This window comes from Lynx rufus, unplaced genomic scaffold (genome assembly GCF_022079265.1).
Source record: "Lynx rufus isolate CCGP_SWC_20201006 ecotype Redwood Valley unplaced genomic scaffold, mLynRuf1.p SCAF_6, whole genome shotgun sequence".
In the NCBI taxonomy this organism is placed as follows: Eukaryota; Metazoa; Chordata; class Mammalia; order Carnivora; family Felidae; genus Lynx; species Lynx rufus.
Window position 1 is genome coordinate 71,662,551 of NW_025814878.1, and position 13,773 is coordinate 71,676,323.

General features: G+C 39.7%; 1 protein-coding gene across 2 annotated transcripts in view; it reads left to right on the plus strand.

Moving 5' to 3' along the window:
• UBE3D (ubiquitin protein ligase E3D) overlaps positions 1–10,239 on the plus strand; it is a 159,112-nt gene extending 148,873 nt beyond the window's left edge. For both annotated transcript variants that reach the window (XM_047101326.1, XM_047101325.1), the window contains exon 10: positions 9,659–10,239. In XM_047101326.1, coding sequence (XP_046957282.1) covers positions 9,659–9,679 — 21 coding nt within the window. In that variant the 3' untranslated portion in view covers positions 9,680–10,239. The remainder of the gene's footprint in view (positions 1–9,658) is intronic.
• Positions 10,240–13,773: the final 3,534 nt, after the last annotated feature.

Sequence of the window (13,773 nt, forward strand, 5' to 3'; positions counted from 1 at the left end):
TGTAGCATTATTTTTTGTTGAAATTTTTATTTAAATAGTTGTACATTCACTTGTTGTTATCAGAAATAATGTAAAAGATTACTTGTGTCCTTTACCCAGGTTCCCCAAAGGAAACATTGTTCAGAACTGTAGTATATTGTCACAACCAGGGTATTGACATGGTATGGTCCCTCCCATCTTACTCAGATTTCCCTGGTTTTATTTTATTCCTCTGTGTATGTGTGTGCATATGTATGAAGTACCACACAATTTTATCGCTGTATGTTTGTTTCCAACACCATTGTCAAGACACTGAGCAGTTGCGTTGGCAGTTAAACCAGGATCCATCCTGTTGCCCTGTTATAATCACACCATCTCTCCCCTCCCACTACCCCTAACCCCTGGCAACCAATACTCTGTCCTCTCTTTGTAAAAATTTCTCATTTCCAAATGTTATATACAATGGATCAGAATAGAAAATCCAGAAATAAACCCACAATTATATGTTCAAGTAATGTTTGACAAAGCAGGAAAGAATATCTAATGGGAAAAAGTCTCTTCAACAAATGATGTTGTTAAAACTGGACAACAACATGCAAAAGAATGAAACTGGACCACTCTTTTACACCAAACACAAAAATAAATTCAAAATGGATTAAAGGTCTACATGTGATACCTGAAGCCATAAAAATCGTAGAAGAGAACACAGGCAATAACTTCTTTGACATCAGCTATAGCAACTTCTTTCTACATATGTCTCCTGAGGCAAGGGAAACAAAAGCAGGAATAAACTACTGGGACTACATCAAAATAAAAAGCTTCTGCACAGTGAAGGAAACAAACAACAAAACTAAAAGGCAGCCTGTGGAATACAAGATATTAACAAATGACATATCTGATAAAGGGTTAGTTTCCAAAATGTATAAAGGACTTATAAAACTCAACACCCAAAACAAATAATTCAGTTAAGAAATGGGCAGGAGACATGAACAGACATCTCTCCAAAGAAGACATCCATCCAGTGGCATCTGGATGGCTCAGTTGGTTAAGCGTCAGACTTCAGCTCAGGTCATGATCTCACAGTTCATGGGTTTGAGCTGTGTGTCGGGCTCTGTGCTGACAGCTCAGAGCCTGGAACCTGCTTCAGATTCTGTGTCTTCCTCTCTCTCTGCCCCTCCCCTTCTCACACTCTGTCTTTCTCTCTCTCAGAATTAAATAAATATTAAAACATTTTTTTAATTAAAAAAAAGACATTCATCCAATCAGCCTCGCTTCTCATCAGAGAAATGCAAATCAAAACTACAAGGAGATATCACCTCACACCTGTCAGATTGGCTAAAATGAACGACACAAGAAACAACAGGTGTTAGCAAGGGTGTGGAGAAAGGGGAACCCTCTTGTACTGTTCATGGTAATGCAAACTAGTGCAGCCACTGTGGAAAACAGTATAGAGAGTCCTCAAAAAGTTATGAACTTTTTATAATCAGTCTTATGATCCAGCAATCACACTACTGGGTATTTACCCAAAGATTACAAGAACACTAATTCAAAGGGATACACCCATGTCTTTATAGCAGCCTTATTTACAGTAGCCAAACTGTGGACAGAGTCCAATGTCCATCAACTGATGAATGGATAAAGAAGAAGTGGTATATATACAATGGAATATTATTCAGCCATAGAAAAGAATGAAATTTTGCCATTTGTAATGACATGGATGGAACTGGAGAGCATAATGCTACATGAAATAAGTCAGAGAAAGACAAATACCGTATGATTTCACTCTCATACATTTTGAGGTCGGCTTTTTTTAACTCAGCATAATTCTCTGGAGATTCTTCCAAGTTGCATGTATGTGTAATTTGCTACTTGTTATTGCTGAGTAGTATTCTACAATATTGGTATACCACAGTGGGTTTAACTATACACCTGGTCTGATTCCAGTTTGGGGCTATTAAAATAATGCTCCCATAAATATTTGTGTCCAGCTTTTTGTGTGAACATAAAGTTTTCATTTCTCTGGGTTAAATGTCTAAGACAGCAGTTGCTGGATCATATAGTAAATACATGTTTGCTTTTCAAAGAAATTGCTAACCCATTTTCTAGAATGCCCATACCATTTTATATCCACCACCTCCCAAGCAGTATATGGAAGATTTTGTTTCTTTGCCAGCTTTTTGGTGCTGTCATGATAGCCTTTATTTTTAATGAAAATTTGGGACAATTTTGTTTACCTGAACTAACCAAATAATTTTGGTAGAAACCCATGTGGGGTAACTAGATTTAGAAAAGAAAACCACATTGAGGCATATCAGAAGCTATCTTTTCCAGCCCCTCCTCACCCCAAAATCATTTACTTAACTGTTAACAGCCTAATTTTACACAGTAGATCAGTTTGAGATATTTGGCCCCTTCAATCTCTAGATAATTAACAAAAAGCACTCAGCTCTCCTTTTGTAGATGTTGGGCCCAATATCCTTTATCAATATCAGGAAATAGGACTGGACATTGTTTCTTTCTTCCTTGTTTGACAGTCTTACTGTCTTCTAGAAGAAAAAATATTTAAAAAAATTTTTTAATGTTTATTCTTTTTATGTTTATTTGTATTTTTTTTTCTTTAGCGTTTTTTTTTTTTTTTTGAGAGAGAGAGAGAGAGAGAGAGACAGAGCACGAGCGGGGGAGGGGTCGAGAGAGAGGGAGACACAGAACCTGAAGCAAGCTCCAGGCTCTGATCTGTCAGCACAGACCCCGACACGGAGCTCACACCCACAAACTCTAGACCATGACCTGAGCCAAAAAGTTGGATGCGTAACTGACTGAGCCACCCAGGCGCCCCGAAAAAATGTGTTTTATAAGGATTTTTGGACCCCCTAGACCAGTGTCTTCTTTTTGCACTGGTCTGGAAATGAAGATGCTGGATTAGGATTTAGACTTGTGTTTGAGTCCCTCTTCTTATTAGCTGTGCCACTATAAATAAGTCCCTTTCTAAGTTTGTTTGGCTGCGTAAAATGAATGGATTAGACCAGTGGCTCTCAGACTCTAATATACAGTAGAGTCACCTGGAGGACTATTAAGACACCAATTGCTGGGCTCCATCCCTAGAGTTTCTGATTCAGCAGATGTAGAATAGGGCACAAGAATTAGCCTAACAATTTCCTGGTGATGCAGATCAAGCTTGTCCAGAGACAACACGTAGGGAATCACTGGACTAGATTATGCTAAAATACCCTCTGGGCCCAATAGTCAATACCATCCCTTAACCCCCAAAGAAAGCCCTCAAATTTGCTTTCTTGTAAAATGTTTTGTATTTATCTTTTTTTTCTTAAAGTGATCCAGATATATAGTGGAATTTAATGCAGCCATTAAAAAAATATCATAGAAAAATAATCATTGTTATGGGAAGATCACCACAATAGATTATTAGGCTAAAAAGGACCTATATATTACAAAGCAGCATATATAAAAATGTCCAGTTACACATAGATAATAGAAGTCTAGAGAGCTATATCTAAAGTGTTAGTAGTTATAGCTGATAGTGGAGTTACAAAAATTTTATTTTCCTAATTTTGTCTGTAATTCATATAATCATTAATCAGTTATTAAAAAAAACTGAGCAATACAACTCTCGATTGCTCTAAGTTTTAAGAATTACAGTAAAGAACTTATTGAATACTAACCAACAACAGTAAGCTGTTCAGGTATGATATACTATTGTCTAGGACCATTTGCAAAGGCAGCGATGAACCTCCTTAGCCTTTTCCCTGAAAAAAGTGTGGTAAGTCACCCTTGTGCCTTCTTCCTACTTGATAGAAGTCTGCACTCACGCACCTGCATCTGAATAGGTCTGGCCCCAGGACCACTCATTACAGCATCACATCACTGCCTACTTAATGTAGGCACTTTTCCAACTGTTAGCCAGTGGGATCCACACTGCTAACCTCACAAGCTAACCTCTCCTCCATCCTTGATAATGGGTCAGAAAGTGTTTTATCAGGCAGCTTTCTGCCTTAGTCGTATCTCTCTTAGAACAATTAATATTTACAAGTAAAATAGGAATTTAAAAACATCACTGAAATAAGTCTGTTTAGATGGCAGAAACCAGTCATCTGCTATAGAAGGGTATTTTGTTTCCCATGTGTGTTCATGTCCCTGCCTGGGATTTCTAATTGTACTGATATCCCAGGTATGTCATCTTCTTCAACACTCATTCATGTCAATGTTAAGAGAGATAGAAAAGAATGAACATAGCTGCCTTGAAAGATTACTTATTAAAGTAGTTTTGTTACTAAATATTTGAATTCATTGATACTGGAGAAAAATACTCCTTTGTTTCTGAGTTCTGACAACTGTTTCTGAATAAACTTGTTTGGTAAGAGGCCTGTCGCCAACAGGACAATGCAGTGGGATTGTCACAACACCACATCCACAGCTGTGGTTGTATCGCTGGTTCTCTTCTGCCAAGTTATCTCCTGTAGATATTCCATAGGATTGAGAAGTTAAAAAGACCTTTTGATATATGAGTGATGGTGTATTTATTGTGGTAGCACTGTTTTTTTATATTGTGCATCTGAACACCCACCCAGAATTATTGATTTTAACAAATGTGTCTTGTGCTGGAGGCAGTATTTTTTATGTAACATCTAAAGACTACTGCCATAGAAATGTTCACCCCATGGGTTTGCTGTCATTAGCACAGTTATTCATTTGCTTTATATTACTGGAGCCTTCAGTGATCGCATCAGAACCACTTGTTCACTATAGTGTTACAGTAGCACCATCCAATGCCAACAATATTCTCCACCATCCCCTTGTTCCAAAAGAAGTGAGGAGAATTTTATGTCTAGAACTTACTTGCTTTGGTGAATAGGATCAAGATCTAGTAACCGTTGAATTTGTCCATGTTTTCAGCTCTATGTACAGATGAAGGGACATCAGTCCTAGTTTCTCCCCCACACATCTGTCTCTTCTGATACGAGACATACTGCTGGCTTTCCACCTAGAAATCCACTGGGAAACAGCCAATCTTAGCTTAACTGGTTCCCGCATAGATGAAAATCAGCAGGCTTTTTATTTATATTTAAATTATCATAGTGCATCCATGGCTTAAAGAAAATACAAGGCCAAGGTTTAAATTAAGTTACAGACATCCATCTTACTCTTTCTTTCCTATTTTCTACAAGCTCTTACAGATTTTGTGCAGAAAGTCAGGAGTTGGAAGGCTGCATGGATGTTCCCTTAGTCTGGAGTCTCGGTCTGCAGTTGAGTATACACATAATTGTTGTCATTTTGGAGGGAGAGGATCTTCTTCGTTATTGTATTGTTTCTTTGGTCTTTTGTTGCATCCTTCCAGTTTGCTAGTCATTCATTTAGCAAGCCACCATCCTTAAGCAGGAAGAAGTGTTTGCCACTCTGTGCCATGCCAGGTTTTGCCTCCCCCTGTCAACACAGTATTCATAATTAGGGTAATAAAGACCTCTCTCAGGGTCTGCCTCAGAAATCTTACTTCCTTTCATAACCCAAGAATGGTATTTTTCTCCCAGCGGGTGTTAGGCATCCATCTCAAAACTTATCCCACATTATTAGAATCATCTCATTCCGTAGCTGTCTCCCCCACCAGCCTCTTAGCACCGGGGGAGAATGCCTTCTCAGTGTGGTCTGACTGGGCCAGTCACTGGCGTGTAGACAGTACCTAATGATTAAATGAATTGAATGAATGAAGCCAGGCTGCCACCCCAGAGAGAGAAATCTTATGCTATTTATCCAACTCAAAAAGATGAGTCCAGGTATTATCAACATGGGCCTGATCAGTGCTGAATTAGTGAGTTAGTAAAAATTAGTTACTGTTATTTTTTAATGTTTATTAATTTTTTATTTTTTCCTTTAAACTTTTTTTTATGTTTTATTTATTTTTGAGAGAGAGAAAGACAGCATAAGCAGGGAAGGGACAGAGAGAGAGGGAGACACAGAATCTGAAGACAGGCTCCAGGCTTTGAGCTGTCAGCGCAAAGCCTGATGCAGGCTCGAACCCACAAGCTGTGAGATCATGATCTGAGCTGAAGTCAGCCACTTAACTGACCGGGCCACCCAGGCGCCCCACTTAATATTATTTAAGATGTTAAATGTATTTGATAAATGCTTGAGTCATTTTCTGAAATTATTTTTATATTTATATTTATATTTTTTGTTTTGTAAAAGAAATTTGACTTTTGAAACTGTTGTATAGTATAAAGTATAAACTCTTCTGATATTTTTCTGAAATTATTTTTATATTTACATTTATATTTTTTGTTTTGTAAATGAAATTTGATTTTCGAAACTGTTTTATAATATGAAGTATAAACTCTCTTCCGTGTCATAAAACATTCTATTTCAGAACATAACTTTGAACGTGAGCCATACCTAGACAAAAATACATATTTAAGGCATGGTTTTATATATTTAATATCTGCAATACTCTTTAAAGAACATTTGTGTGTGGCTATGCTTATTCTAAAGAGTTTCTTCTAAAGCTTGCAGTTGCTATGAAATTCACATTTTCCAGTATTTTACTGTTTTATCTGTCTTGTTTAGCACACCCCAAAGCACTTAGATAGCCTTTTCTTTTAATGTTAATCTTGTGCAGCCTGCCTTGACAGCATATTTTTTTATTGATTGAAATTTCAAATCTATGCTGAGGAATTGAATTTAATAATATAAATTTGTTAACTAAGATAAAAGAACATTAAAAAGTGTTTAACATATTCTGTAAATGTATTAAAGCATTTTAAACTGAAATTTGGTCAGCTATCACATCAGCCTAGCCCTGTTTGTTGTGGTTTAAGAAGATTGTTTTTAGGTGATGACTCAAAGCAGAGACATTATTTTTAGACATCTTTACCTCCTCGCCCTCTTCCTATTCCCAACTGTCCAAATTCAAGTGCACAGAATAGGGAGACTCAAACCTTACAGCCAATAGGAAAGAGTCCCATTTCTGTTGTTTTTAAATAATAATATATACTTTTGTAACTATATGTTCCAGAAATGTATCAATGGAGCCTCAAGCTGTGGCTGTGCTCACGTACTCTGAAAAGCCTTAAAACTTTTACTTTTGAGAGTCAAACTAAAAAGATGAAATACAGAGAGTTTTCTTAGTGTAATGAAACAAAATTATCCTCAGAATAAATGGCAGTTAGGGCGAACAGTTTTTGCTGTCATCGATAAAAGCTAGAGAACACAAAATCAGCGTTAGAAATGCTGAAATATATTAACTCGCAATGTTTTAAATAAAAAGAAGCTAAAATGCATTGTACAGTACCTGTTCCCAAGGATGATTGCAGTTTTTTGTTATTAAGAACTGCAAAATACATTATGTACTTGGCAGGCAGAATTATGAAAACTAGACATGAAAAAAAAAGACATATTGGGTCAAATTCTAAAGTTTTCCCTTCTTGGTGCGGGGGGAGGGGGCTCCATTTTGCATTATTTAATCAGCTCAGTCTCTTGTGTAATAGTTCCATCCTGAGTTCATATTCACAGGCATGCAAAAGAAAATAAATCTTTGATATTTGAGGCAATCATAAAGATTAAAAGTCCCCAAACCTCTGCAGTTTACCTCATTCTTTTGAAAACTTCTAGTGGGAAAAGCACGGGTTAGGAATCAAAATTTCTTCCTGAGCCCATTATTGCCACTTAATAGCTTTGTATCCTGAGCAAGTCACTTAATTTTTCTGAGCTTCTGTTTCTTCATTTGCTTTATGTAAATCACAGGTTATACTCAGGATGAAAGCAGTCCAAATAGGCTTCATAAACTATGAAGTGTTGTACAAGTTTCAGATAGGTCCAGTTATAATTCCCGTTTTGCAGATGAGGAAAGGCTGAAGGAGGCTGCTAACAAGATTGTTGAAGGTCACACAGCTGGTGAATAGAGATCTAGCTTTAAGCGCTTATGTCTATAATGTTGGTATTTTTCAGCATCAGCACTATTGACATTTTAGGGCTGATAATTCTTTCTTGTGGAGGGCTGTCCTGTGCATTATAACACGTTTAACAATACCCCTGGCCTCTACTCCCTAGATGCCAATAGCGTCCCCCAATTTATGATAACCGAAACGTCTGCAGACACTGCCAAATGTCCCCTGGTGGGTAAAATCACCCCAAGTTGAGAACCGCTGGTCTGTCTGTGTGATTCCAGGGCTAAAGTTATTAACCACTTTTATGGTGATGTTTATCAGTGGTATTATTCTGAGTGGTTTCTGGTTGGAATACTCCACGACATAGCAATTTTCCGAATTAAAAAGGAGACAACTGGTTTTCCTATTTCTCAATATTAACAGTGGCATTGTCTTCTTTGGAAGGTCTTCCCCATAAACTGTTCTAACAGAAGCAGAGTATCACCTGACAGAGATGCTATCTACAGTGATCCAGAAGCCAGACTGATAACCTTTCCCCTGTAATTCCATGGTCATCCCCTAAGGGGCCCCACTGTTCTCTCTTGAACAGCCCCATCTCCTCTGGTGTATTCATGGACTCCTGATTGATATCTGTTATCAGCTGAAAGGCAAGGGAGAGGAACACATGTATTTTCATAACCATTATCTCATCTAATCCTCACAGTAAGCCCTTGAGATTTGTATCAATTGTCTGTGTTTACATTTTGTTTAGGAATCTTAACCTTTCTTCTTTGCCTGCTCCTTCAACTTTGGTGTTCTCATTGCAAAACTTGATATAGAAAACTCAGCAGGAAGTTGATATGGAAACGCAGCAGGGGCCTTTCTCACCAGCTCTGTATGAAGAGTAACAGCCTTCTGAATTACTCAACAGAAAGCCGATGCTTTCTGCCCTGCATGACTCTTCCTTTTTCCTTTCCCCTTAACAGGGATCATTAAATACATGCCTCCTTTGACTGCATTTGGGGACTTAAGAACCAACTGTCCGAGAGTAGAATGTTTTTTAGTTCTGTTGCTCACTCTTTCCCCCAAAAAAGGCCAAGCATGACTTTGCCAGTCCTCCCACACTTCCCCATCTTTGTCTCTAATCTGCAGTCTGCGCTCCTCCTGATACTGGGACAGTTCCCAATTTATTTATCACTTCTGAACTCAACTTTTATGATCAACTTTAGTGTTTGTTTCTCTGTTGTTTAAAACTCCTGGGGGAAATAGATGCATTTGATCTGGGCCTCATTAAATAATCTGAAACGATTTTGTACGTAGACCTGTCTGAATTTTTTTAAACACAAAGTTTTAAGATCAGTTGCTACCGACAAGCACAATAAATATAACTGAATGTGATTAAAAGCATTCACACGACCTGGGGAGAGGCTGGCAGTGAGGAGCTGGACTTGGCGGGAATCTTCTGGACTCAAACTTCTGCTCACGGAAAGTCCAAAATAAGGCAGTCTGAAACAATGGGAAGGAGGACTGGATTACTTCACGGCCGTACAGCTTCAGTGTCAATTAAAACTTATTTATTTTTTTCTTTAAAGTGCATGCGAAGCATGTTAATTACTACATGGTTCATTTAAAAAGGAGTAATTGGCTCCCGCTGTAAAATGGCAGTGTCTCCCCGGACCCAGGAGTTATTTTTCTTTTGTAGATCAGCATGCGTCTCTATTGACCAGAGTTCCCTGATTCTGATTTGACGTGCACTGAACCATTTCATCATGTTATATAAGTGAAGCATCGTGGGTTTTTTCCTTCTCCAGGTGGCCTTTTTGAAGATGTAACTGTTGGAGCCGAGGCATTCCTGTCCCTGGAAGACAGCTCTCCCGCACAGAGCACCCCAGAGGCCAGCATTCTGCACAGTAGGCAGCCATTACAGAGACAAGAACCAGAGCTACTGAATAAGAGCATCGCGTCGAAGTTGTGAGTTTACTGGTTCGCATATACTCTCCATGAGAGGAGTTCACTTCAAATCTTTGAAGAACCAAGACTGTGAAGAACGTTGTCATAGCAGGTTGAGGAAAGTGTAGAAGTTATGTCTCTATTTCCCACAGAGAGGAATATTCCAATATGTGCCGCGTCAGCACCACCTGGAAGGAGATTAGCTAGTGGAGTCCCATCTGTCCTTTGTGGAACTCAGTGAGGGGCTTCACTGGTGGATCTGAAAGTTAACTGCCGTACATCAAAGCAAATAAACTTACATAAGCTTCCCATTTGGTTTGTTTCAAACAAATGTTTAGAAAGAAAAATAATGGGAATTTGTATGCCTTATTCAGAAGAGATGCTCAGTGAATAAATGTTTGTTGAATGGTTATCACATTAAAGGTTTTCCTGTTTATGCAGGCCTGCATGGGTTCCTTTTCTTTATTTCCTTTACCAAATACTGTTGCTGATCAACAGATACACCTCACTGGCGTCCCAGTATAGACTGGTCTTAATCCTTGTGTGCCAGAGCCGGTGGAGAGGAAGCCGTGGAGCGAGCATGATGGAGCTAGGGAGATTGCTACAGAGCATCACGGCGAGCTGCTGATTTCACAGAGACGGTTGGATCCTCGCCCACAGTCCCCCAGCTCCGGGCAGAGCTGCTCCGAGAGCCAGGCAGATCCCCTGTCTGTCACGAGGACAGTCTGGATCTGCACCCGTACCTGCTGCTCGCCCAACCTTGTGGTGTTCATCCTAGCCTACAGGCTGCCTTATACCTCTGTGCCCCCAAAACGCTGGGTTTTACGTCCCGGATTTCCTAACACCCAAAACGTGGGTGTCACTGGCCTTGTGCTTTAGCGAACTTTCTGTTTCACCCAGACCCTTGTCCTGCCAGCACAGCCATGCTGCGGCACTCCTAATGTGTAACGGGCAGACTGACACAGGACCAAAACCCATCTGTTTGGCCCTGCAGCGTCTCTTTATTAAGCGCAGTTTGAAACAGCAAAGATCTCAGTGATCTGTCCAAGACACACAGCCACAGATGAGAATTACTTGGGTTTCTCTTAAGCTACTAAGCTCCCAAATACCAAGCTGGTTTTCCATGCTTTCGATTTCTAGCTGTCAGTATAGAGCAGGGTTTCTCCACCTCAGCACCATGTAGGTTTGGGGCCAGATGACAGTTTGTTGTGAGAGATTGTCCTCTGCTGTGGGGAGGAACTCTTTTTCCCTCTAAATTCAGGGGCTGCAGTTTGCAAATCAAACTGATAAAAGATAGGTGAATAAGAAAAACAATTTAATTGCATACATCCACACAAGAGTTTCACAAAGGAAGGAGACTCAAGGAGGTGGTCAGATGATTGAGGTTTATACACCATATTGGGCTAAACAAAGAAAAAAGAGGTTTTGGGCTTTTTGGCAGGGGAGGCAAATTATAGGAAGGTGAGGGAAGAAAATGTATGGTAATAGGGTTGTCTTGTTATGCAGATAAGAGTTTCTCAGATGATAAGAGTTGTCTCCCATAGTAGTGCTCTTCCTGGTACAGAGACGTCTTTACAAATGGAAATTTCCCTTATAAATGTAAATTTCATTTACAAAAGAGGAAATTTATACTTTATTTTTAGGTAGTTACTTGGAGGTAAAGAGCTTTTTCTGCCTCTGCTGGCTTTCAGTTGTCTTTAGCTCAAAATAATCCTTATGCCAAAGTGGCGTATTTTGTGGTGACATAATTCTGGTACCCTTCTGTGCAATGAAGGATGTTTAGCAACATCCCTGGCCTCCACCCACCAGATTCTGGTAGCCCTCCAACCCCAGTTGTGACAACTAAAAACATCAGCAGACATTGCCCTGGTGTCCAAAATTGACCCCAGTTGAGAACCACGGCCTTAGAGGACATAGCCTAAGAAACAAGATCTGGTGACTTTGTATAGTTGTGTGTTGTCACTGACACAGTCATTACAAAATCTAGGTCTTTCGTGGCATGGGGCCTGGCCTTAGTGTACTATTGGTTTCACAAATGAATACATTCATGATGAATGCTTTTATGTGTGACTATTTCTTAAGAGTTCAGTTTATATTGTTGGAGACCGGAATAAACTCAGTGAAGCAGAGTTCAGTCTGTGCATAAAATAGAAATTTCTTCTGAGATAATCTTTCTTCCTCTGGAGAAGAAAGCAGCTGTTACTGTGTTTACGGTTTAGATGGTGAAGGTACTCAGGATTCAAGACAACTCTACCACTCAACCAAACCCAGCTAGAAGAGGATTCCAATTTCCTAACCTTGTGTAAGTAAAATCAAGTTAAAGTCAAGTGTAGTTAGGGGCTCCTGGGTAGCTCAGTCGGTTAAGTGTCCGACTTCGGCTCAGGTCATGATCTCATGGCTCACGAGTTTGAGCCCCGCGTTGGGCTGTGTGCTGACAGCTCAGAGCCTGGAGCCTGCTTCAGATTCTGTGTCTCCCTCTCTCTCTGCTTCTCCCCGGCTTGTGCTTTGTCTTTCTGTCTCTCAAAAATAAATAAACACTAAAAAAAAAAAAAAATCAAGCGTAGTTAGACCTCTTCACCTCTCTCTGGGTCTTATGAGGAACCAAGCCAGAGAGAGCTAAGCCCACCTTCTTCTTAATGGCACCAGTGGAGGATGGAAGTAGAGTGGCTTTGAGAAGCTCTGAGGAAGGGGCAGGAGTAAGAGGTCTGTCTGTCCATCTCTGTCTTCTCTCTCTCCTCTCTCTCTCTCTCTCTCTCATGTGCACACACACACACACACACACACACACACACACACACACAGGATTTCTGTTTATACTGTGGTTACTGTGTGAAGTTGCATCTGTCATGCAACTTAAGATCTTGCCACAGGGGCGCCTGGGTGGCTCAGTCAGTTAAGTGACTGACTTCAGCTCAGGTCGCGATCTCATGGTTTGTGGGTTTGAGTCCTGCATTGGGCTGTGTGCTGAATGCTTGCTCTGAGCCTGGAGCTTGCTTCAGATTCTGTGTCTCCTTCTCTCTCTGCCCCTCCCCCACTTGTGCTCTGCCTCACTCTGTCTCTCAAAAATAAATAAATGTAAAAAAAATATTTTTTTTAATAAAAAATAAAAATCTTGCCACAGTGAGGTTCTCAAGCTCAACGCGTCTCCACTGGTTCTAGGGCTGGGAGGGAAGGGCCAGCACAGTTGAGCTGAGCTGTTAATGTCTAAGCACTGGGTAGGTCTGAAGGTAATGTGTTAACCTATAAGAGTCTTCTTTGGGTGCCACAGGAAGTGGGGAAAAGAGGGGAAGGGAGCCATTCTACTTATCATATGTCTTTGTCTAAATAATTTTTTTTTCAAATTGCTTCTCTTTCTCTGAGAAAGAGAAATATCCAGCAATGAAGAGATTTAGTTAAACCACATAAGGAGGGCTAGAGAGAATTGAAGCAGGCTGTACAATCTCCACATTGGTCCTGGGAAGTCATTCCACACTAGCCTCATGTGTCATACGAGTATTATTCCAGAATCTATTCAAGAGCAGTCGTAAATGGAACCACAGAATTTTAATATACTATTAAGAGTTTCAAAAAAAAAAAAAATCTACCAGGGGGTAGCCAGCAAAAAGGGAGGAAGGGACATTGTGGGTAAAAAAAAAAAAAAATGTTCACTATCATCAACTAAGTAACTCTATGCATGACACTATTGATGGTCTTTAACATAAATTACCTCATGCAGTTCTCTCCATGGCTCTGTGACACAGGTGCTAGTATGTTCCCATTGTACAGATAACAGGGTAAAAGCAAGACAAGAGCCATTTGTGCAATTTCCCTAGATGGTCAGAGAACTCTGAGGCAAGAAGTCTCTGGGTGCCAAGAAGACCAAACAGAATAAATACATAATGAAGCAGGGTTTTAAAATAATTGGGAATAAGACAAGAAACAGGGCAAGAAAAACATCATGTAGTGTTTGAAAATGATTGAAGTTAACGAAAAGTAG